The sequence below is a fragment of the Hyla sarda genome, chromosome 6 (assembly GCF_029499605.1).
Source record: "Hyla sarda isolate aHylSar1 chromosome 6, aHylSar1.hap1, whole genome shotgun sequence".
NCBI lineage: Eukaryota > Metazoa > Chordata > Amphibia > Anura > Hylidae > Hyla > Hyla sarda.
Genome location: NC_079194.1, coordinates 291,004,916 through 291,027,726, shown reverse-complemented (window position 1 = coordinate 291,027,726; position 22,811 = coordinate 291,004,916). Strand labels below are relative to the sequence as shown.

General features: G+C 45.1%; 1 protein-coding gene across 1 annotated transcript in view; it reads left to right on the top strand.

Annotated features, from left to right (window-relative positions):
• Positions 1-22,811, top strand: part of PPFIA1 (PTPRF interacting protein alpha 1) — a gene marked incomplete at its 3' end in the record, with an annotated part of 105,983 nt that overhangs the window by 15,206 nt on the left and 67,966 nt on the right. Inside the window, 2 exon segments of the mRNA XM_056527707.1 lie at positions 19,004-19,105; positions 21,269-21,433. Coding sequence (XP_056383682.1) covers positions 19,004-19,105; positions 21,269-21,433 — 267 coding nt within the window.

Below are 22,811 nucleotides of genomic sequence, written 5' to 3'. Positions count from 1 at the left end.
TAAGCATGGACAACAGAAAGAGAAGAAGAGAACTGTCTGAGGACTTCAGAACCAAAATTGTGGAAAAATATCAACAATCTCAAGGTTATAAGTCCATCTCCGGAGATCTAGATTTGCCTTTGTCCACAGTGCGCAACATTATCAAGAAGTTTGCAACCCAGCCTTTGTCCTTTGCCTTTGTGCGCAACATTATCAATGTTAACAAAGCTAATCTCACTGGGCTTGGATGGAAGAGAAAAATTGATGAAAGGTGTAAATGCAGGATAGTCCGGATGGTGGATAAGCAGCCCCAAACAAGTTCCAAAGATATTCAAGCTGTCCTGCAGGCTCAGGGAGCATCAGTGTCAGCGCGAACTATCCGCCGACATTTAAATGAAATGAAACCCAGGAGGACCCCACTATGGAGGAGAGCCAGGAGGACCCCACTATGGAGGAGAGCCAGGAGGACCCCACTATGGAGGAGAGCCAGGAGGACCCCACTATGGAGGAGAGCCAGGAGGACCCCACTATGGAGGAGACCCAGGAGGACCCCACTATGGAGGAGACCCAGGAGGACCCCACTATGGAGGAGACCCAGGAGGACCCCACTATGGAGGAGACCCAGGAGGACCCCACTATGGAGGAGACCCAGGAGGACCCCACTGCTGACACAGAGACATAATAAAGTAAGACTACATTTTGCCAAAATGAACTTGAGTAACCAAAATCCTTCTGGGAAAACGTCTTGTGGACAGATGAGACCAAGATAGAGCTTTTTGGTAAAGCAAATCATTCTACTGTTTACCGAAAACGGAATGAGGCCTAAGAAGAAAAGAATACAGAACCTACAGTGACATATGGTGGAGGTCAGTGATGTTTTGGGTTGTTTTGCTGCCTCTGGCACTGGGGGCCTTGAATGTGTACAAGACATCATGAAATCTGAGGATTACCAACGGATTTTGGGTCGCACTGTAGAACAAAATTTCAGGGGGGCCAACATTTACAGCCAGGACTGTGTGTGTATATAATATATATATATATATATATATGTATGTGTGTGTATATATGTATATACACACATTATTTATTTTTTGCTGTCGCTGTCAGATAACTGAAGTAATTTGCGCATCCTCCATCACTGATCGCTCTCCGGTCGCCTCTTCCCATGTGACGTCCGATGGCTCGTCCTGGGATGTTTCCTCCTCCCGTCTGGAGTCCTTTGTGGACAGGGAGCAGTGAGGTGTGATGGAGAAATCCTTTCAGGAGACAGTGAAGATGTCAGCAGGAGAGGACGGGCCCCGGGGCCCTATGTCAGGGCAATCAGCGGTGATGATCAGTGACGGGAGGCGGCTGAAGGGTTTCTGTCAGATTTTCTCGCCGTCGCTCCCGGGATTACTTTGCGCTGTCATCACTTTCTTATTGTGTGGAATACAAGGTGCCCGATCACCCATCAGCCGTGAACGCAGAGGCGGCTTTCGTGCTTCTCGCACCGTTCTTGGAACAAACTCGGTCACATGTTAATGCAAATGAATTCTGAGTAAGACTAAAGGGATAACGTAATAGTCGCAGCCGCATGTGATCCCAATGAGCCGTATAAGATCACAAAGGGTTTGCTTTTGTGCTTTTTTTTTTATTTATTTTTTAATCTTACCGGTTACAGCGCCACTCTTGTCTATTGACCGCCTATGGTATTGCACTGATAATAAAATAAGACTGCAGTAGCAGACACAACCATAGACCCAAAGTGGCGCTCTCGTACCACTCATTCATGTTCTTCCAATAACACGCAGCACTTTTCGGCTTTTTTATTCACCCTTAAAGGGGTACTCCAGTGGAAAACGATTTATTTTAAATCAACTGGTGCCAGAAAGTTATACAGATTTATAAATTACTTCTATTAAAATATCTTAACCCTTCCAGTACTAATCAGCTGCTGTATACTACAGAGGAAGTTGTGTAGTTCTTTCCAGTCTGACCACAGTGCTCTCTGCTGACACCTCTGTCCATGTCAGGAACTGTCCAGAGCAGGAACAAATCCCCATAGCAAACTAATGTAGTGTTTCCCAACCACCCTGGGCATGTTGGAAGTTGTAGTTTTGCAACAGCTGGAGACACCCTGGTTAAAAAACACTGATCTAATGATCTAACGATTTCTTCCAGAACCAGCGCCGCTCTTGTCCTCAGTTTGTATGCGGTATTTCATTTCAGTTCCAGTGAAGTGAATGTAGCACAGTTGTAATACCACATGCAACCTGAGGTCAGGTGTGGCGCTGTTTTTGGAAGAAAGCAACTTAAATTTTCTAAGCCAACTTTAATCTAATGTAGTGTTTCCTAACCAGGATGGCTCCAGCTGTTCCAAAACTACAACTCCCAGCATGCCCGGACAGCGAAGCTGCTTTACAGCCCCTTGTTACAAGTAGGAGGACCACTTTAACATTCTGCTCTTTCCAGAAGGCGTAAAGGCGGCATCGGTTTAGTCGCAGATAACAAGACCCCCGTGATGCACATCCCCCTGATGGGTCCACCATGGACACGAGAGACGTGACTTTAATTTTCCTCTGGAGTTATCGTCCCCGCCCTGAGCGTAAACCAGATTATCCTGAAATGCGATGGCGCTTCCCGTGCTGGTTATAAAAAAAAAAAAAAAAAAGGAGCGACACTAAAGTCTCCTCTACCTGTAGGATTAGGACATCAAAGATCTCAGCAGAATTTGTTATTGTTTGACCACTTTTTTTTATTTTAATTTTATTTTTAACACCCGTTTTTGTTCTATTAATGTCTGGCGGTGACAGGGTTAAATTGCCTTGAAACGAGCAGACGCCAAAATAATAGATTATACGGGGGGGGGGGGTTGGTCTAGGTGTTAAGTCGGCTTCAGAGCATTTAATAAAGTCCATATGTGGTGAGAGTGAGGTAAGGGCGTTCTGTCTGTACGCCGGCCGCCATCTTTTTTTTTTTTTTTTTTTTTTTTTAAAGGACTCTTTGTTTTACATCTAGTAAAGTGTAAGATCCCGTCTCTCGCTCCCTCCAGTAATTTTAGCGGTATCCGATTCATTCTCCGTGACCGCGGTTTTGCCAAGTACAACCTATTAGACGTCGTACGCCGCTGCTTTAAGATTAGGTGACAATTGAGTCTATGTGGTTCGCTATGGAAACTCGGAATGTTTTACATATGGTGATCGTTTTGTTTCCCGTTTTGCTGCGTACGAGTTTCCTGCTCCGTCTCCCTAGATGCCGCGAAAGCTTCTATCTAATGCGGCCGCTACAGTATGGATCTAGGGCTTTGTTGAAGTGTGAGCCACACAGCGCCCCCTAACGTTACTGATGCTAAACTGCGCATCTGTGATATCACAGAAAAGATAACTCTTTAGGGTGCGTTCACACGCTATTTGTTCTTGCGGGTTTTCCGCTGCGTATTTGAAAGGGGGCGGGCTCTTCTCGTCTGTCCATAGCAGATTTTCCGCGGTGGAATTTATGCTGCGGAAAATCCACCGCAGTCCCTACTGACTTCAATGGGACTTGCTGCGGATTTTCCACAGTGTAAATTCCTCCATGGAAAATCTGCTGCAGACAGCCGAGAAGAGCCCGCCCCCTTTCAAATACGCAGCGGAAAACCCACAAAAACAAATAGCGTGTGAATGCACCCTTATATGTTACTCGTTAGGTCATGCAGATTCTACATTTTTTGTGTGTCTAGCTTCTGTATTCTTCTCACAAATCCATCCCTTCTGTTGCGCACTCGTTCTGACATCCACTGCTCAGGAAGAGGCGTGTCCGAGGCAAGCACTGAGCCTGCCCTTAGTAATCATGCATTCACTTCCTCCCTGAGTCTGCTGTTCTGTGCTGGCTCTCTACATCCAATCACTGCTTCTCTGTAACTCCCTCCTCTCTGTTTTTATGCTGCAGTCTGATAGGTCAGGAGTGAGCACAGAGGAGTACTAGTCCCGCCCTCCCTTCCTGGACATTCCCCCAACCTGTGCATCAGCTGGGACAAAGATGATGCTGCATCCGGACAGGATTATGTTTTGGATGGTATAAGCATCATTTCTATAATGTATAGATGTATTTTATAAAGTATATTAGAAGGTTGTTTGATTCTGCCATTGCTAGTTATCAGCCAGGGAAGCGACTCGACATAGACATGTACGGAGAAAAGGTCAGATTTGATTGACAGCCGGGGAGGAAGCCGCTCACTGTCTAAGGCCGGGTTCACACCACGTTTTTCCAATACAGTTCCCGTATACGTTTTCAATGTGAAAACCGTACAGAACCGTATTGAAAACCGTACGCATTGACTCTCCATTGAAAGCCTTATGCCATACGATGCATCAGGTTGTGTCAGTTTTGCACCCTGTACGGTTTTGTCAGTTTTTTTCCCCCGTACCCAAAACTGTAGTCTACCACGGTTTTTGGTCCGTGTGAAAAACCGTATTAAACCGTATACGTTTTAGTTTTTTTAAACATGGGAGTCAATAGGAACCGTACAGAACTGTATGTGCGTACGGTTCCATCCGGTTTTCACCATCCGGTTTTTGACTTTTCACAGTTTTTGTTTTTTTTTTCTTGAAATTTCAATCAAACAAGTGAAACTTTATTCATAATGGAGTGAAAAGTTAAAAACGTAATACGTTTTTTTCTTAAAAAATGGATGCAACCGGACATCATTTTTTAAACCTTATACGTTTTTTTTTTTTACCATATACGGGTTAACATTTTTACGCATGTTTTGATACAGTTAAGTCCGGTTTTGTGGAATCAGTTTTTCATCAAAAACCTGATACGGGAACTGTATTGCAAAAACGTGGTGTGAATGCAGCCTAAAACTGGTCTGGTCTAATGGAAAGTTCCCTAAATTTTCCTGTACACAACATATATGCGCACAGATTTGCCATGGTATTGCGGTACGGTATTCAACTTCACTGCTTGAGCGGATTAATGGGAATGTGTCAGCTACAATTTATGTTCCATACTACTGACACAGATGCTGTAAGGACAAGGAGACATATTGTACCTTTCATATATTTGTTAGTCCTTCTATAATGTAGAATTCTTGAGTTAAAGGCTGATGGCTGGGACACCTCCTCGCTCCCCCTCCCCTCCCCTCCCTGTTAGATTGACAGTCAGCTGGAAGCAGAGCCCTGTTTCCAAATCCCTTTCCTGCATACAGTTTGTATGCATAGCATGGGAACTAGATTTGGCTACAGGGCTAGGCTTACAGCTGACTGTCAATTAAAGGGATACTCCGCCTCTAGACATTTTATCCCCTATCCACGATCTCTGTGCAGCACCCAGCGTTTAAGGTTGTGATGTCACACCACGCCCCCTCAATGCAAGTCTGTGGGAGAGGATGTGGCGGCGGTCAAGTCATGACCCCACTGCCTGCTCCAAGCGTTCGGAACAAGGTGTTCCGAACGCTGGGGCAGCAGAGTACCCCTTTAAAAAAGATATCCAGTGCTGAAAAACTTATCCCCTATCCTAAGGATAGGGGATAAGTTTCAGATCGCGGGGGGTCCGACCACTGGGGCCCCCTGCGATCTCCTGTACGGGGCGTGTTGACTATCGCACGAAGTGGCGACTGACACGACCCCTCAATACAACTCTATGGCAGAGCCGGAGCGTTCCTTCGTCAATCTCCGGCTCTGCCATAGCACAGTAATGAGGGGTCATGTCAGCCGCCGCTTTGTGCGGTGGTCAACACCCGCTATCTGGCCAGCGAGCCGGGGCCCTGTACAGGAGATCGCGGGGGGCCCCAGCGGTCAGACCCCCCCCGCGATCTGAAACTTATCCCCTATCCTTAGGATAAGGGAGACATTTTTCGGCACTGGTCTACCCCTTTAAACAGGGATAGGGAGGGGGAGCAAGGAAGCATGCAAGCACTCAACACTTTAGGGACTTGGGACAATGTATGACTACTTGTACAGGAGAATAATGAAAACAATGGGAGGCTGCTGCACCGGAATTTCCGTGCGAAATTGGGTGTATACATCTGTTGCAAAACTACAACTCCCAGCAAGCCTGGACAGCCGAAGGCTTTCCAGGCATGCTTGCAGTTGTAGTTTTGCAACAGCTGGAGAGACACTTTTTGGAAAACTCTGGTCTAAGGAGACATATTTCCGAGCAGTCCTAGTGCCGTCTTGTTGTGCCTTGGTATGCTGGGAGTTGTAGTTTTTCAACAGCTGGAGACACACTATTTGGAAAACACTGGTCTATGGATGGCGCATTTTACGAGTGTTCCTAGTGCCATGTTGTTCCTTGGCATGCTGGGATTTGTAGTTTTGCAACAGCTGGAGACACACTTTTTGGAAAACACTGGTCTATGGATGGCGCATTTTACGAGTGTTCCTAGTGCCATGTTGTTCCTTGGCATGCTGGGATTTGTAGTTTTGCAACAGCTGGAGACACACTTTTTGGAAAACACTGGTCTATGGATGGCACATTTCTGAGCAGTCCTGGGAGTCGTAGTTTTGCAACAGCTGGAGACACACTTTTTTGGAAAACACTGGTCTAAGGAGATGGCACATTTCCAAGCGTTCCTAGTGATGTCTTGTTGTGCCTTGACATGCTGGGAGTTGTAGTTTTGCAACAGCTGGAGATGCAGTTTTTGGAAAACACTGGTCTAAGGAGCTGGCACATTTGTGAGCGGTCCTAGTGCCCTCTTGTTGTGCCTTGGCATGCTGGTATTGTAGTTTTGCAACAGCTGGGGACACACTTTTTGGAAAACACTGTTCTATGGATTGCGCTTTTCCATGCGGTCCTAGTGCCGCCTTGTTGTGCAGAGTGGGCATTCGGCCGTGTCATTGGGGCCTAAGGTTACTTTTTCGCGAGACAGATAGCGCTGTGGATTTTCCACGTTATCCATATGTGGACGCAATTGTTTCCTTTAGAAAAATCAGGCTAGCCTCCGGCTTACCATGCAACTTTTAAGTTTGGATGCAGAAACCGTTGATAATATCACTTAGTAGGGATCTACCGATTACCGGTTTGGCCGATATTATCGGGCGATAATCGCGATTTTAGACATTATCGGTATCGGCAATTACATTGCCGATAATGAATCCCGCCCCCCGCCCATCGCCGCCGCTGCCCCATCGCCTCCCCCCATCCCCGGTGTTATAATTACCTGTTCCCGGGGGTCCGCGATCCTTCTGGCTCGTGCGCTGTTGCTGTGCGCTGTGCTACGTAATGACGAGTGACGTCCCCAATGCTACGTCACTGTCAGTACGCACAGTGACAGCGCAGGACACCGATGGAGCCAGAAGGATTGCGGACCCCCTGGAACAGGTATTTATAACACTGGGGATGGGGGAGGCGAAGGGGCAGAGGATGGGGGGAGGCGATGGGGCAGCGGCGGTATGTGGGCAGAGGATGGGGGGGGAGGCGATGGTGCAGCGGCGGTATGTGGGCAGAGGATGGGGGGGAGGCGATGGGGCAGCGGCGGTATGTGGCCAGAGGATGGGGGGAGGCAATGGGGCAGCGGCGGCGGTATGTGGGCAGAGGATGGGGGGGGGGGGTGGCGATGGGGCAACTGTGGTGGTTAAACTCAGGACAGGCAGGGGGAGAGAAGCGGGCGGCGGCGGTCTCTGGCACCACAAAAGCCGCTGCAGTTTATTGATTTAAAGCGGGTGCTTTAAGTTGATCTGCAACGGCTTCTGCCCCGCCGGGGGTTTTGAAATAGCCGATAACTTATACCGGAATATCGGTATAAATTATCGGCTATCGGCCTGAAAGGTGACAGATTATCGGTATCTGCCCTAAAAAAAAATCGATATTGGTTGATCCCTATCACTTAGGGCTTATTCACACCACCATTTGTGCCCAAATGATCCGAACAGTGGTGGCTGATAAGTGGGCACAAGACGGCGCAGCAGATGCACAGCGCACTTAAGTTTCCGTGTCTCTTTCGTAATTTTGAAGGTTTCGCTGCCTATAGTTAGTGTGTGGGCGGGCGGCGCTATTTATACCAGTGGAAGAACAATGGCGCAGATGACTGGATGCCAGCTTTCCTGCGCTGTTCCTTGCGGTATAGCAGTGTTGTCAGTGTCACATTGTGTAATACCACAATAGTTTACCACAAGACTTTCCCTTTTTTGCGCTCGGTGGGGGGTTCGGCGTCTTTCCTAGGTGACTTCCTCGTTGACCTTCTCGTACAGACAGATAATAACTTTCTTCAGGAAGGTTATTATAGGACTCGTACAGTAGCGCCTTTGTCTCGCTCTGCGGTAAAGTAAATTCTCTTCCTGTCCTCGGTGCCAGACAGCAGACAAAACTATCTGGCACAGCAGAGTTGACTGGGTGCAATGTCTTGTGTGTTTGTAGCTTACTGCTCCTTACGAGGCCTAAGAGAGTCTCCCACCAACGAAGGGGCTAATCCCATTATTCCGGTGCGCTCTCCGGACAGCCTGTCAAGCCTTCTGCCGAACAGATGGTCGCAGGTTTGGGTGGCAGCCAATGGTCACGGCAAGAATACAGCGAGCCCTTTGTGTCTGCCGGAGCACATATTGGATTTAGGTGCCGCTTTATACGACTGTAAAGGTAGAAAAGTAAATGCCCCTCCCCCAGGGAATGACTACAATATTTCTTAAAGGGGTTGTCTGCTTTAAATGGGCGCTGTCAGATTTAAAAACTTTTTATATATTGTACATCTTGGCAAAACATTAAAGGAAAACCGTCAGATATTTTCTCCCGCACTATCCACTGGCCCTACCTTTCCAGGATCCGCCCGGCTGTTCACCCGCAATTGTTGTTTTATTCTATGTGTATATCTTGCAGTAACTGGCACGGGCGGGGCTTCTGCGGGTCAACTGGCACTGACGTCAGCGCCGCTTATGAATATTCATCCCCCCTTCCTCCAGTTTGGAGCGGCGAAGATAGGGAGAGCTGGAGGGAGGGGGGTTGAATATTCATAAGCGGCGCTGACGTCAGTGCCAGTTAACCTGCAGAAGCCACGCCCGTGCCAGTTACTGCAAGATATACACATAGATTAAAACTACAATTGCGGGTGAACGGTCGGGCGGATCAGACCAAGGTAGGGCTCGTTTTAATCAGTGTCTCCCACACTATCCACCAGTACTATCCACCAGTGTGGATAGTGCGAGAGAAAATATCTGACAGTTTTCCTTTAACCTTTCTTATATACTTCATAACAAAATGTTATCTCCTTTTTCATAGAAATCATGTCTTTTATAATATCATGGCTTATATAAAAAAAATTAAAAAAAAAAACACACTAGGGGTCCTCATACCATCCAGAACATAATCCTGTCTGGCTGCAGCATCAGAAAGTCCAGAAAGTCAGGGCGGGACTAGTACTCCTCTGTGCTCACTCCTGTCCTATCAGACTGCAGCATGAAAACAGAGAGGAGAGGGGGTTACAGAGCAGCCTGCAGTGACTGGATGAAGAGATCCAGCATAGAACAGCAGACTCAGGGAGGAAGTGAATGCATGGTGAGTGAGGGCGGGCTCAGTGCTTGCTTCGGACACGCCTCTTCCTGAGCAGTGGATGTCAGAATGAGTGAGCAGCAAAATAGAGGGATTTGTGAGCCAAATACAGAGGCTAAATAGATAAAAAGACATCTGCGTGCGTGAGTAACATATATAAGCAGTTCTTTCCAGTATGACCACATTTCTCTCTGCTGCCACTTCTGTCCGTGTCAGGAACTGTCCAGAGCATAAATAAAATTCCCAAAGCAAACCTCTCATGCTCCGTACAGTTCCTGACATGGACAGAGGTGGCAGCAGAGAGCATTGTGGTCAGACTGGAAAGAACTACACAACTTCCTCTGGAGCGTACAGCAGCTAATAAGTACTGGAAGGGTTGGGATTTTTTTAATAGAAGTAATTTTACAAATTTGTATAACTTTTTGGCACCAGTTGATTAGAAAACAGTTTTTTTTTTCTGTAATCAGCTGCGTTTCTCGGCACCAGAGGAGTTTGCCAGGATGACCGACATGCGACCAATGCGCGTTCTGTCTGCATTTTTAATTTTTTAATTAATTTTTTCTTTCTCCGGTTCGATTCATACAGGGTCTTCATTTCTACATATGCTCTGACCACTTGCATCTCTGCCATTCCCTGTCATGCTCCTATTACCTTACCCTTTATACTTTATTTTCTATACATTATAAAATAAATTTATATTAAAAAAAAAAAAAAAAAAAAAAATCTTGCTCAGTTTTCTGGCCTGGACATAGATTTTTACGAGGCCCAATAACTTCTCCCATATATAATTTGCCACCATTGTATCCAGTCTGAAATATATACCCTGTAAACAGAACAGCCTGAAAATGGATTTTTTTCCGTACTGATACACTGTAGCAAGGTCTCAGCTGTGAATAGTATTCAGCACGATGCCGTTCTCTGCCTCTGGATATAAACAAGTACTTTTTTAGCACTTCCATCGAGCTCCTTTGGGTCTATTCACACGGCAGAAGTTCCGCTTGCGGAATTCCGCCTCAAATTAAAGAGCAACTATTATGAAATTTGGGTACAGTAGCCTTTGTACTGTGTGCAGGTGGTGGGTGTAGCAATGTTTTTACCTAATATTTGGCGGCTTTCATGACCCCAAAAAATGCTTTTGATCAAAGCCACTGACGGTCGGATAGGCGTGGCGCGAACTACGCGCTGCCCGCCCACCCCCCGTATGTCAGCGCTGGAACCGATGTGTGATTGACACACAGGTCCCAGCGCATGCGCCCACCAGCTTATCTAATGTGCGCGCCGCTGCGTGTCATCCAGCTAGCACTGCGGAGGAAGACTGCAGCGGGAGCGAGCGCTCGCTGGATGACACGCAATGGTGCGCACGTTAGATTAGCTGAAGGGCGCATGCGCTGGGACCCGTGTGTCAATCACAAAGCGGTCCCAGCGCTGACATACAGGGAGTGGGCGGGGAGGAGGCAGGGCATCGCGTACCTCACGCCACGCCTATCCGACCGTCGGTGGCTTTGATCAAAAGCATTTTTGGGGGTCATGAAAGCCGCCAAATATTAGGTAAAAACATTGCTACACCCACCACCTGCACACAGTACAAAGGCTACCGTGCCCAGATTTCATGACAGTTGCGCTTTAAAGCCCATAGACTTCTATGGGATTCCGCATTCCCATTCACACTTCTGAATTTCCGCAAGCGGAAATTCAGAAGTGTGAATGGGAATGCGGAATCCCATAGAAGTCTATGGGCTTTAATTTGAGGCGGAATTCTGCAGGCGGAAATTCTGCCGTGTGAATAGACCCTAGGGGGGAGATTTATCAAAACCTGTCCAGAGGAAAAGTTGAGTTGCCCATAGCAACCAATCAGATCGCTTCTTTCATTTTTCAGAGGCCTTTTCAAAAATGAAAGTGATCTGATTGGTTGCTATGGGCACCTCAGCAACTTTTCCTCTGGACGGGTTTTGATAAATCTCCCCCTATGGCCCAGATTTATCAATATGTGGAGAGATTTTCCCACAGCGACCAATCACAGCTCAGCTTTCACTTTACCTCAGCTCATAAGCTGCGCTGTGATTGGTTGCTATGGGAAAATCTCTCCACTTTTTCTCTCACACAGTTTGATAAATCTGGGTCGTTATGTCTTCCCACAATAAAAACATCCTGTCTGACTTTTTAAGAAACTGTTCTGTATGAACATGACCAAGAGGAATTCGATTGTCAGCTCTGCGGGTCAGGAATACACTGAGGGGGAGATATATCAAAACTTGTCCTGAGGAAAAGTTGCTGAGTTGCCCATAGCAACCAATCAGATCGATTCTTTCATTTTTCAAAGGCCTTTTCAAAAATGAAAGAAGCGATCTGATTGGTTGCTATGGGTAACTCAGCAACTTTTCCTCAGGACAAGTTTCGATCAATCTCCCCCATTATATGTATGGGGCGGAGGTTTCTGTCGCATACAACCCTTTTGAGATCAAAAAGTTTTTGCCTCATTCGGATGTTTCGTTCACCTGGGTGTGAATTCGCTCTTTTATAGTATATAAACGTCACAACAGCAAAAAACAGCGGCAGAAAAAATCCTCAGTGTAACCCGAGCTGTGAGGAAAGTGCCATGAGGCATTACCATTTGTGGCGGTAAATTCCTGGCGGACGCGGAGTTAATCATTACCCCGATCACTATCAGGTCCTGGGAGGGTCACCCAGCAAATGTCGTTGCACTTTTTACACACTTGAGGGGAAAAATAACCAGAGAGGCCCTCGGTGCCCCAGGGGGTTGTGTCCTCACGTGGTTTAAACAATCTGTAACCAGGGGAAGGAATGGTGGAGGAATGGAGCCTAGAGGAAAGGAATCCCGAACAGGCGGGGGACTGCGCCCCCTGTGTACACAGAGAGGACTGCGCCCCCTGTGTACACAGTGAGGGCTACAGCTGACGCCGGCTATACCCCAACATGGCAAACAACATGACAAGACGACTAAAGGAGACAAATGAATCCTAAAAGATCAGTATGGAAGAAAACGTGTGACCCTGCCGAGAGGGCCATATAACCAAACCCCACACCTAGGAGTGACTCCAGGTTGGGGTGTAAAACCCCATATGAAACACCCTCCCTTTTAAAACTTAACTTTTATTCATGTGTTTGTAAATAAGACTTATGAAAACCTCATAGTTAAAACACCAGCAAAATATCGCCACACTAATACATGTATATATGCTGTCACCAGAGCGCATGTGGCTACCCTGTGCCTGCAGGACTACAGGGGCTATCTAGTGGCTATATTGCTGACTTTAAAAACCTCAGTAGCATAGCCTCCCCTACATGTTTCGAGACAGCAGTCACGTCATCAGGGGTATCTGAGAGGGGACTCCAAACCTGCACCTTCATGTTGGATTCCTATAATTGTGTCCTAGAATTAAAGGGGTATTCCAGCCTTTGTGTGTGTGAAATATATATATATATATATATATATATGTATATATAATATTACTTTGCATGCTTCTTACCCAGAAAGCCCGCGGAGTGCTAAAGGCCTTTTTGAATCTCCGTTTTACACCGGAAGCGGTGCCTCTCCCTGAGGAAAATACTCGTCACTTTATTTATTTATTTATATATATATATATCCAAAAGACAGCGGCACTCCAAAAAAGTGAACTACTGCTGCCTCACGTTTGTGTGAATAAAAGACCACTTTTTCACTTCATTGCATCGGGGCACTTTTTTGGTAGGTATGCAGCCTTCCTGGACAAGACTACCATAAAAAAAAAAAAAAAAAATATATATATATATATATATATATATATATATATATATATATATATATATACACACACATATAAGAATATGGTGGTTAGGGGGTCCTATACATTCCTAGCCCCGGAGCTCCCGTTCGTTCTTGTTGCGGTGGTTCCTATAAGTTCCCTGAACTAGCCAGCAATGATTTTATTGAGCCTTTCCTCAGCAGGCTGCGCTAATGAATCGCCAATAACACTTTATTTTTTTTATAATTAATAGTAATAATTTTTTATAACAATTTTTAAATTTTTTAGGAAAAATAAATAAATAAAATGGTTAATAAGTTTAATGCCAGATGTCCGGTATTAGACATGGGTCTAATTGGATCTTATGTTAAAGACCTTTTAGTGCTTTCGTGGTATCTCATACCGTCATGATCAGACGGAAAAATACGCTTAAGTGCTGGACAGCGCCAGAGACGCCATGTTGTCTGTGATATGTTCCCACATTGAACCCCCAACATTCACAGCAGGCGCTGAGCAGAAACAGTAGTGTTTCCCAACCAGTGTGCCTCCAGCTGTTGCAAAACTAAACCCCCCAGCATGCCCAGATAGGATTCCCTTTCTACTGTGGGCTTCTACCAAATAGGATTCCATACGTACTGAGGGCTTCCACCTAATGAGGGGGAATCCCCTACCTATAGGGGTCTTCTACATTATAGGGCCGGGTCCCCTACCTACTTACCTACTAGGCGGATTCCCAACCTTATTTCCTACTGGGGGCCTCTACCGAATAGGAGGATTCTCTATCTACCAACTTGGAGCTTCTACCTAATAGGGGGGATTCCCTGCCTGCCTTCTGTCTGCTCAGTGTTTCCCAACCAGTGTGCCACCTGTTGCTGCAAAACTACAACTCCCAGCATGCCCGGACAGGATTCCCTACCTTTGGGGGCTTCTACCTAATGGGGGGGGGGGGGGGGGATTCCTAACCTACCTTCTGTCTGCTCATTGTTTCCCAACCATTGTGCCACCAGCTGATGCAAAACTACCTTCGGCTGTCTGGGCATGCAGGAAGTTGTATTTTTGCAACAGCTGGAGGCACCCTGGTTGGGAAACACTGAGCAGTCAGAAGCTGAAGCATGCCAGAAACAGCCAAATCCTGATCCAGGCTCCAGCACCAAGCGGAGATCTGTTCCTAATAGAGCCGGATGGGGTAACGCGTTCCAGTTGTTCTGCATCCGAGAGACAACACAGGAACATTTCCCATTCCCTTCCCACCCCAGACAGGAAAGTGTTACTGCCGCAGACTGATGGAATGGGGGGTCCGTATTGTTCTCCATGTGAAGTGACAGCAGCCGCAGCAGCAGACGGGGCCCCGGCATCATCTGGCCGAGGGTGGTCTTCTCCTCGTCTGACCCAGTGACTATTCCAGGGGGGTTCACATGAGGTGATCTCTTCCCTATGAGCCAGATGCTGTCTTGCAGCAGATTTAATGGAATTTATTTAGGGTTTTTATATATATATTTTTTTTTAACACGCCCTGGCGAACAATGAAACCGCAACAGATTGGATTACCGTCTGTTTACTACTGAGTTTATGGCTGAGAATACACATTTACTTGAGTTAAGCGGCGATCTGGTAACGTGTCCCAGGCACGAAATAGCCAATCGCAAGGCCCAGGAATTATGATTGCATCACGTGACGCCGGGCCTGTCACTGGGCATGTGTGCGAAATGTGAGGAAGGCATGCTGGATGTTGTAGTTGCACTAACACAATCATCCATAACATAAAAACCATGCTGACCCATTTGGGCCTTGGCTTCATGGACCTGTGATTAGGGATGTCTTGGTACCGGTACTATTGTCGGCGCTGATACCGCTACTTGTACTCCTATTAGTGGGAAGAGAGATGTAGTCTTCCCCAATAGGTCCCCTCTCTGGAAATAATTTAACTCTTTTGCTCTCCTTCTGAACAGAGGCCTCTTCATCATTCGCACCATCATCCAGAGTGGTGCAGGACCTGCCGTGTGATAAAATGTCATTATTGTGCAGTTCGCAGGAGAAGGTCCTGCACCACCAACAGCTGAGGATGCAGAGGTCTCAGTGTGGTAGTGGAGGAAAGGGGAGTTGGTTTTGGAGTTGACTTTTTGAGGAAAACTACTAAATGGGGCATCTACAAAAAAGGAGGTTACCTACCTACCTGACTACCTCACTACTGGGGTTTTCTACTTAAAAGGAACATTCCCTTCCTATCTTCTAGGGGCTTCAGCATAATAGGGGGAATTTCCTAATTGCTGGGGGCTTCTACCTCATAGTGGGATTTCTCACCTACTGGGGGCTTCTACCTCATAGGGGGATTTCTCACCTACTGGGGGCTTCTACCTCATAGGGGGATTTCTCACCTACTGGGGGCTTCTACCTCATAGGGGGATTTCTTACCTACTGGGGGCTTCTACCTCATAGCGGAATTTCTCACCTACTGGGGGCTTCTACCTCATAGGGGGATTTCTCACCTACTGGGGGCTTCTACCTAATAGGGGGATTTCTTACCTACTGGGGGCTTCTACCTCATAGGAGGATTTCTCACCTACTGGGGGCTTCTACCTCATAGTGGAATTTCTCACCTACTGGGGGCTTCTACCACATAGGGGAATTTCTTAACTACTGATGGCTTCTACCTTTATAGTGGAGGATTCCTTACTTGCCTACCTACCAGGGGCTTCAATGCAGTAGGTGGGATTCCCTAGCTACTGGAGGCTTCTACATAATGGTGGAGAATTCCCTACGGATTTATCTAGTGGGGGCTTCTACCAAATAGGGGGTTACCTACCAACTGGGGACTTTTACTTAATATGAGAAGATTCATTAACCTACTTACCTGCTGAGGGCTTCTACCTAATAGGTGGATTCCCTACCTATTTACTGAGGTCTTCTACCTAATAGGAGGAATTCCCCACCTACTGAGGACTTCTACTTAAAAGGCGGATCCCTACCTACCTAAAAGGGGGGATTCCCTACCTGTAGAGGGCTTCTACCTGATAGGGGGAATTCCACACCTACGGAGGTCTTCTACCTAAAAGGCGGATTCCCTACCTACTTACTGAGGTCTTCTACCTAATAGGAGGAATTCCCCACCTACTGAGGGCTTGTACCTAAAAGGCGGATTCCCTACCTACCTAAAAGGGGGGATTCCCTACCTGCTGAGGGCTTTTACCTAATAGGTGGCTTCCCTACCTACCTACTGAGGTCTTCTACCTAATAGGAGGAATTCCCCACCTACTGAGGGCTTCTACCTAAAAGACGGATTCCCTACTACCTACCTAAAAGGGGGGATTCCCTACCTGCTGAGGGCTTCAACCTAATAGGGGGAATTCCACTCCTACTGAGGGCTTCTACCTAAAAGGCGGATTCCCTACCTACTTACTGAGGGCTTCTACCTAAAAGGGGGGATTCCCTAATTACTGAGGGCTTCTACCTAATAGAGGGGATTACCTACCTACTGGAGCAATTACATAATAGAATAGGATTCTATACCTACTTACCTACTGGGGGCTTCTACATAATAGGGGGATTTTCTCCATACCTATTGAGGGATTCCCTACCTACCTACTTTGGGCCTCTACCTAATAGGGGGATTTCCTACCTACCTACTGGGGGCTTTCACCTAATAGACAGGAGGTTGGTAAGTATCGGTAATCTGTATTGTTGACGGACATCCCTACATTCTTACATTTTACTACCTCCAATAAAGTCCACCCATTAACATTAGGACGATCGGGTGTTGTGTCCTACAATACAAATTTGCAAGATAATTCCCTGGACATTCTGCCATGTGGGTAATGAGAAGACTCATAATGTCCTGGAAGCGGGATGACCTTTCCGTGTGACTGCGCCATTTACAACCCTATATTACCATTCATTCACAGTTACTCACCCCCTCGGTCATATGTACAGCATGTGCCTATTCATGGCTATAATGGCCTTTATACCGTCATAGAAGATAATTACGACCTATTTCACCCACCATTTACTGCCATGTAAATCTTCATTTATTGGACTGGTCCAGTATATACTCAGTACAGGGAGGGAGGCGTCGCATACAGAGAGAGTCCGGTCCGGCGATGGAGCGTTATGGGACAGAGGGGAGGAAAGCACGGAAAACGGACATGACCTTATGTCCGGACGCAACGACAGCGTTGCTGCTAATGTATTCCTGTGTAAGCTGGAAAAGGTGCTAATGGGATCATGCATGGTCTGCGGCAGTGTTTCCCAATCAGGGTGCCTACAGCTGTTGCAAAACTACAACCCCCAGCATGCCTGGACAGCCTTTGGCTGTCCGGGCATGCTGGGGGTTGTAGTTTTGCAACAGCTGGAGGCACCCCGGTTGGGAAACACTGATCTCGGACGACAGAAAAAAAAAAGTTTGCATTCACTGACTGCAAGAAGAGTTATTGAGAATAGTGAAGAATTTTAGCACGAAGTGTTTTAAAAAGAAAAGTGGCTCAACCTTGCTTTAGTCAATGGTTAAAGGGATATTCTAACACTCCAGAGTTTATCCCCATCCACAGGATAAGGCATAAGCAGCTGATCGGTGGGGGTCCGACCACTTCGACCCCCTACTGATCCCAAGAAAGGAGGTGAATTATTTTCCGAATAAAACAGCAGCAGTTCACGTGCTCGACAACGCAGCCATTCATTCTCTATGGGGTTTCTACCTGCCACAGCGTTTTTGCAGATTATATTTGATCTCCGTTCTTGGGATCGGTTGGGGTCCCAGCCATCAGACCCCCAGCAATCGATTAGTCGGGGATAGAGGGAAAAAATTCCTCTTTTAAAGGGAAAGTATCACCTAGATTTTTTTTTTTTTTTTAAGAGGTTTTCCGGCAAAGTACCCCTTAAACGCTAGGTTAGTGCTACGAAATTCTAGAGCAGAATTCCTGATTCCACGTGTAGATTCCTTAGTGTGAACGTGCCCTTGTGGCGGCAGCCATCTTGCCTGTACTGTTTTTAACAGCATTTAGTGATAAGCTTTATGGCAGGACACATGGACCATAGGCAACAATAGACAGGAGCTATTCCATTCAGATGAATTGTAGACAGTACTGAGCATTTTTGTGACCTTTTTACACGTCATTCCTACGGGTAGGGGGTGGCTGATCTCTTCTGTGAATGATGGTGTGTCCAGTGTTATCTATATACAGGAAGTGAGGTGGTTTACCTCTCCCGTGAATGGTGGTGAATCCAGTGTTATCTATATACTGATGCCACCGTTCACTGTACACGTGAGAAGAAAGGCATTACTGGGAAATAATCTGAACAGACGGAAGTCTCGGCTTAGTTTTAGCAGAATGGAAACTTATTAAAATTATTATAAAGTATAGATAAGAATATTAGAAAAAATAATCTCCAAAAATAAAATATCGTTAACATGAATGCTGAGTTTTGATCAATCTGAGTGCTGAGACCCCCCTGCGATCGCTAGGAGGAGCCGGGGGTAGTAGTGCGTAACTGGTAGTGTTTCCAAACCTGCGTGCCTCCAGCTGTTGCAAAACTACAACTCCCAGCATGCCCGGACAGCTTTCAGCTGTCCGGGCATACTGGAAGTTGTAGTTTTGCAACAGCTGGAGGCACCCTGGTTGGGAAACACTGGTCTATGTAGTTAGTCTCCTGCAGTGAGATCGAGAGAGAAGTACATAGCTAGAAGCTTCTCTTACCTCGTAATAACGATTGTTGGGGGTCTCAGCACTCAGACCATGACTGATAAAAAGATTAAGATAAAAAGCATTGACCCCTTTTGGAGCCTAATGCACTTGTCATAAATTTTGCGTTCATTATTAAACTTAATGGCAAATATTTTGTTTGTCTTGAAGGAATTTGCGGCGCTGACTAAAGAGCTGAATATCTGCCGGGAGCAGCTGCTGGAGCGAGAGGAAGAAATCGCAGAGCTGAAGGCTGAGAGGAACAATACCCGGGTAAGAATCGCATGTACTCAGGTGAATTGTGGGTAAGGTGTAGGGCAAAGAATAGGCAGCATGGCCTCTTGGGCAAGTCTCCCCCCCCCCCCCCTTTGCTCCAATGTAAGGTGAAAACCACAACGGTATGTTTGATCATTTAACGAAGAAGGAATTTTCATAGGAAAAACACCTTCATCAGACTTCGAGTCTGAAGAAGGGGTTTTTACCTCGAAAACACGTTTACTAGTGAATAAATAAACATTGTGTTGTGGCTCTGCTCCATTGTAGGGATAGGGTGTAAGGTGTAGGGCAAAGAATGGGCAGCACGGCCTCTTGGGCAAGTCCTTTCACCCTATGCTCCAATGTAGAGTAAAAATCACAACGCCATGTTTATTCATTCAACAGTGAACATGTTTTTATGGTGAAAACTCCTTCAGATCTGAAAGTTTTTTTTTTTTTTTTTTTGGCCTCAAAAACGTGTTTACCATTGAATGAATAAACATGTTATGGCTTTGCTCCAATGTAGGGTAGGAACCACGACTACATGTTCATTCGTTTTATGATCAACGCGTTTGTTAGGTCTGAAGAAAGGCTTTTTACCTTGAAAACACACATACTATTAAGTATACAAAGATGCCGTAATGGCTTTGCTCCAGTGTAGGGGTAGAGTGAAAATCACAACTGCATGTTTATTCATTAAATGGTGAATGTATTTTCATATTGAAAACCCCCTTCTTCAGATCTGAGGTCTGAAGAAGGGGTTTTAAACTTAAAAACATGTTTACTATTTAATGAATGAACACGCAGTTGTGGCTTTTACCCTTCATTGGAGCAAAGCCTCAACAGCATGTTTATTCATTCAATGGTGAATGTTTTGTGGTGAAAACCCCTTCTTCACACCTCAGATCTGAAGAAGGGGTTTTTCACCTCAAAAAACGTGTTTACTATTGAAAGAATAAACATGCTGTTGTGGCTTTGCTCTTATGTAGGGTAAAAGCCTCAACTGCATGTTCGTTTATTTACTGATGAACATGTTTTTGGGGTGAAAACACAATCTTCAGTCCTGAGGTCTCAAGATGGGGTTTTTACCTCGAAAACATGTTTACTATTGAATGGAGAAACATGCCGTTTGCCTTTGCTCCAATATATAGTAAAAGCCAATACGGCATGTTTTTTCATTTAATGGTGAACGTGTTTTAGGAGTGAAAACCCCTTATTCAGACCTCAGGTCTGAAGAAGGGGTTTTCACACCGAAACCCATTCAATATTAAATGAAAAAAACATGATGTTGTGGCTTTCACACTACATCGGAGCCGTGTGCATAGCAGTGCAGCCTTTCCTGTATAGTATTTTTTTGTTTTGTTTGGTGCTATTGCTTACGCCCCACTGATTCAAGTATGTGGCATTATATCTAGTCTTGCTGCAGCCTACTCAAGTGGTTTCCAACTTTGTTTTTCTTGAATTGCCCATTCTGCTGAGCATTCTGCAAATTGGAATCATGGGTGTGTCGCTTTTTAAAGGGGTACTCCGGTGGAAAACATTTTTAATTTAATTTTTAATTAACATTTTTTTTTTATGAACTGGTGCCAGAAAGTTAAACAGATTTGTAAATGACTTCTATTTAAAAAAAAAATAAAAAAAAATCTTTACCCTTCCAGTACTTTTTAGCGACTGTATTCTACAGAGGAAATTCTTTTCTTTTTGAATTTCTTTTTTGTCTTGTCCACAGTGCTCTCTGCTGACACCTCTGTCCGTGTCAGGAACTGTCCAGAGCAGGAGAAATCCCCATTGCAAACCTCTCCTGCTCTGGACAGTTCCTGACACAGACAGAGGTGTCAGCAGAGAGCACTGTGGATAAGACAAAAAAGAAATTCAAAAAGAAAAGAATTTCCTCTATAACATACAGCTTCTAAAAAATACTGGAACGGTAAAGATTTTTTTAATAGAAGTTATTTACAAATCTGTTTGACTTTTTGGCACCAGTTAATTTAAAAAAATAAAATAAAATAAAAAGTTTTCCACCGGAGTACCCCTTTAAAAGCTTTTACCCTATAAGATGCCCCATCCTGCATTTTATTTTCTTGCTTCTATATATTTTCCCCATCTGTCATCTCCCATGATCACTGACAAGTGTCCATTTTTCTTCTCATCTCTCTCCTTTCTACGTTCCGATCTTTGCAGCTTCTTCTGGAACACTTGGAGTGTCTGGTCTCCCGTCACGAGCGCTCTCTCAGGATGACGGTGGTGAAGAGACAGGCCCAGTCCCCCGCTGGAGTCTCCAGTGAAGTCGAAGTTCTGAAGGCCCTGAAGTCTCTTTTTGAACATCACAAAGCTTTAGATGAAAAGGTAATGTGTGTGAGCGGTGACTGATCCTGACAAAACGCCCGCCAGTGACTGACGTTTCATAATACTTTAATGGGGCTGAAACTGGTTTCTCAGAGCAGCACGTTTCGGTTCATTTTCTTAGCACACTGTTTGGTTTAGTTCCTGAATCTGAATTTACAATAGCTTAGTGATAGTGTTGGGACTACCCACATACTGATTAACCCCTTAAAGGGGTACTGCGGTGAAAACCTTTTTTCTTTTAAATCAACTGGTGGCAGAAAGTTAAACATATTTGTAAATTACTTCTATTAAAAAAATCATAATCCTTCCAGTACTCATTAGCTGCTGAATGCTACAGAGGAAATTCCTTTCTTTTTGGAACACTAATGACATCACGAGCACAGTGCTCTCTGCTGACATCTCTGTCCATTTTAGCAACCATGCATAGCAGATGTATGCTAAGGGCAGCATGGTGGCTCAGTGGTTAGCACTGCTGCCTTGCAGCGCTGGGGACTTGGGTTCAAATCCCACTAAGGACAACAATAAATAAAGCGTTATTATTATTATTATAATAACGTCAGCAGAGAGAACTGTGCTCAAGATTCCTCTGTAGTATTCAGCAGCTAATAAGTACAGGAAGGATTAAGATTTTTTAATAGAAGTAATTTACAAATATGTTTAACTTTCTGCCACCAGTTGATTTAAAAGAAAAAAGGGTTTCACCGGAGTACCCCTTTAAGCACCAGGCCCATTTTGACCTTAAGGACCAGGCCAATTTTATTTTAGCATTTTCGTTTTTTCCTCCTCGCCTTCTAAAAAGAACTCTTATATTTCCATCCACAGACCCATATGAGGGCTTGTTTTTTGCGTCACCAGTTTTTCTTTGTAATTACTTCACTTATTTTACCATAAAATGTACGGCGCAACCCAAAAGATATTATTTATGTGGGGAAATTGAAAAGAAATACGCAATTTCGCAAATTTTGGAAGGTTTTGTTTTCATGGTGTACACTTTATGGTAAAAATGACATGTGTTCTCTATTCTGTGGGTAAATACAATTAAAATGATACCCATTTTATATGCTTTTTTATAATTGTACCGCTTAAAAAAAATCTCAAACTATTTTAACAAAATTAGTATGTTTGAAATTGCCTATTTTGACTACCTATAACTTTCTAATTTTTTCGTATATGGGGCGATATGAGGGCTAATTTTTTGCGCCATGGTCTGTAGTTTTTATCGGTACCACTTTTGCTTAGGTTTTACTTTTTTATACATTTTTTTATAAATTTTTTTGAGAATAAAATGTGACAAAAATGCAGCAATTTTAGACTTTTTTTTTATTTTTTTACGTTTACGCCGTTCACTGTACGGGATACCGGTAATTAACAATATATT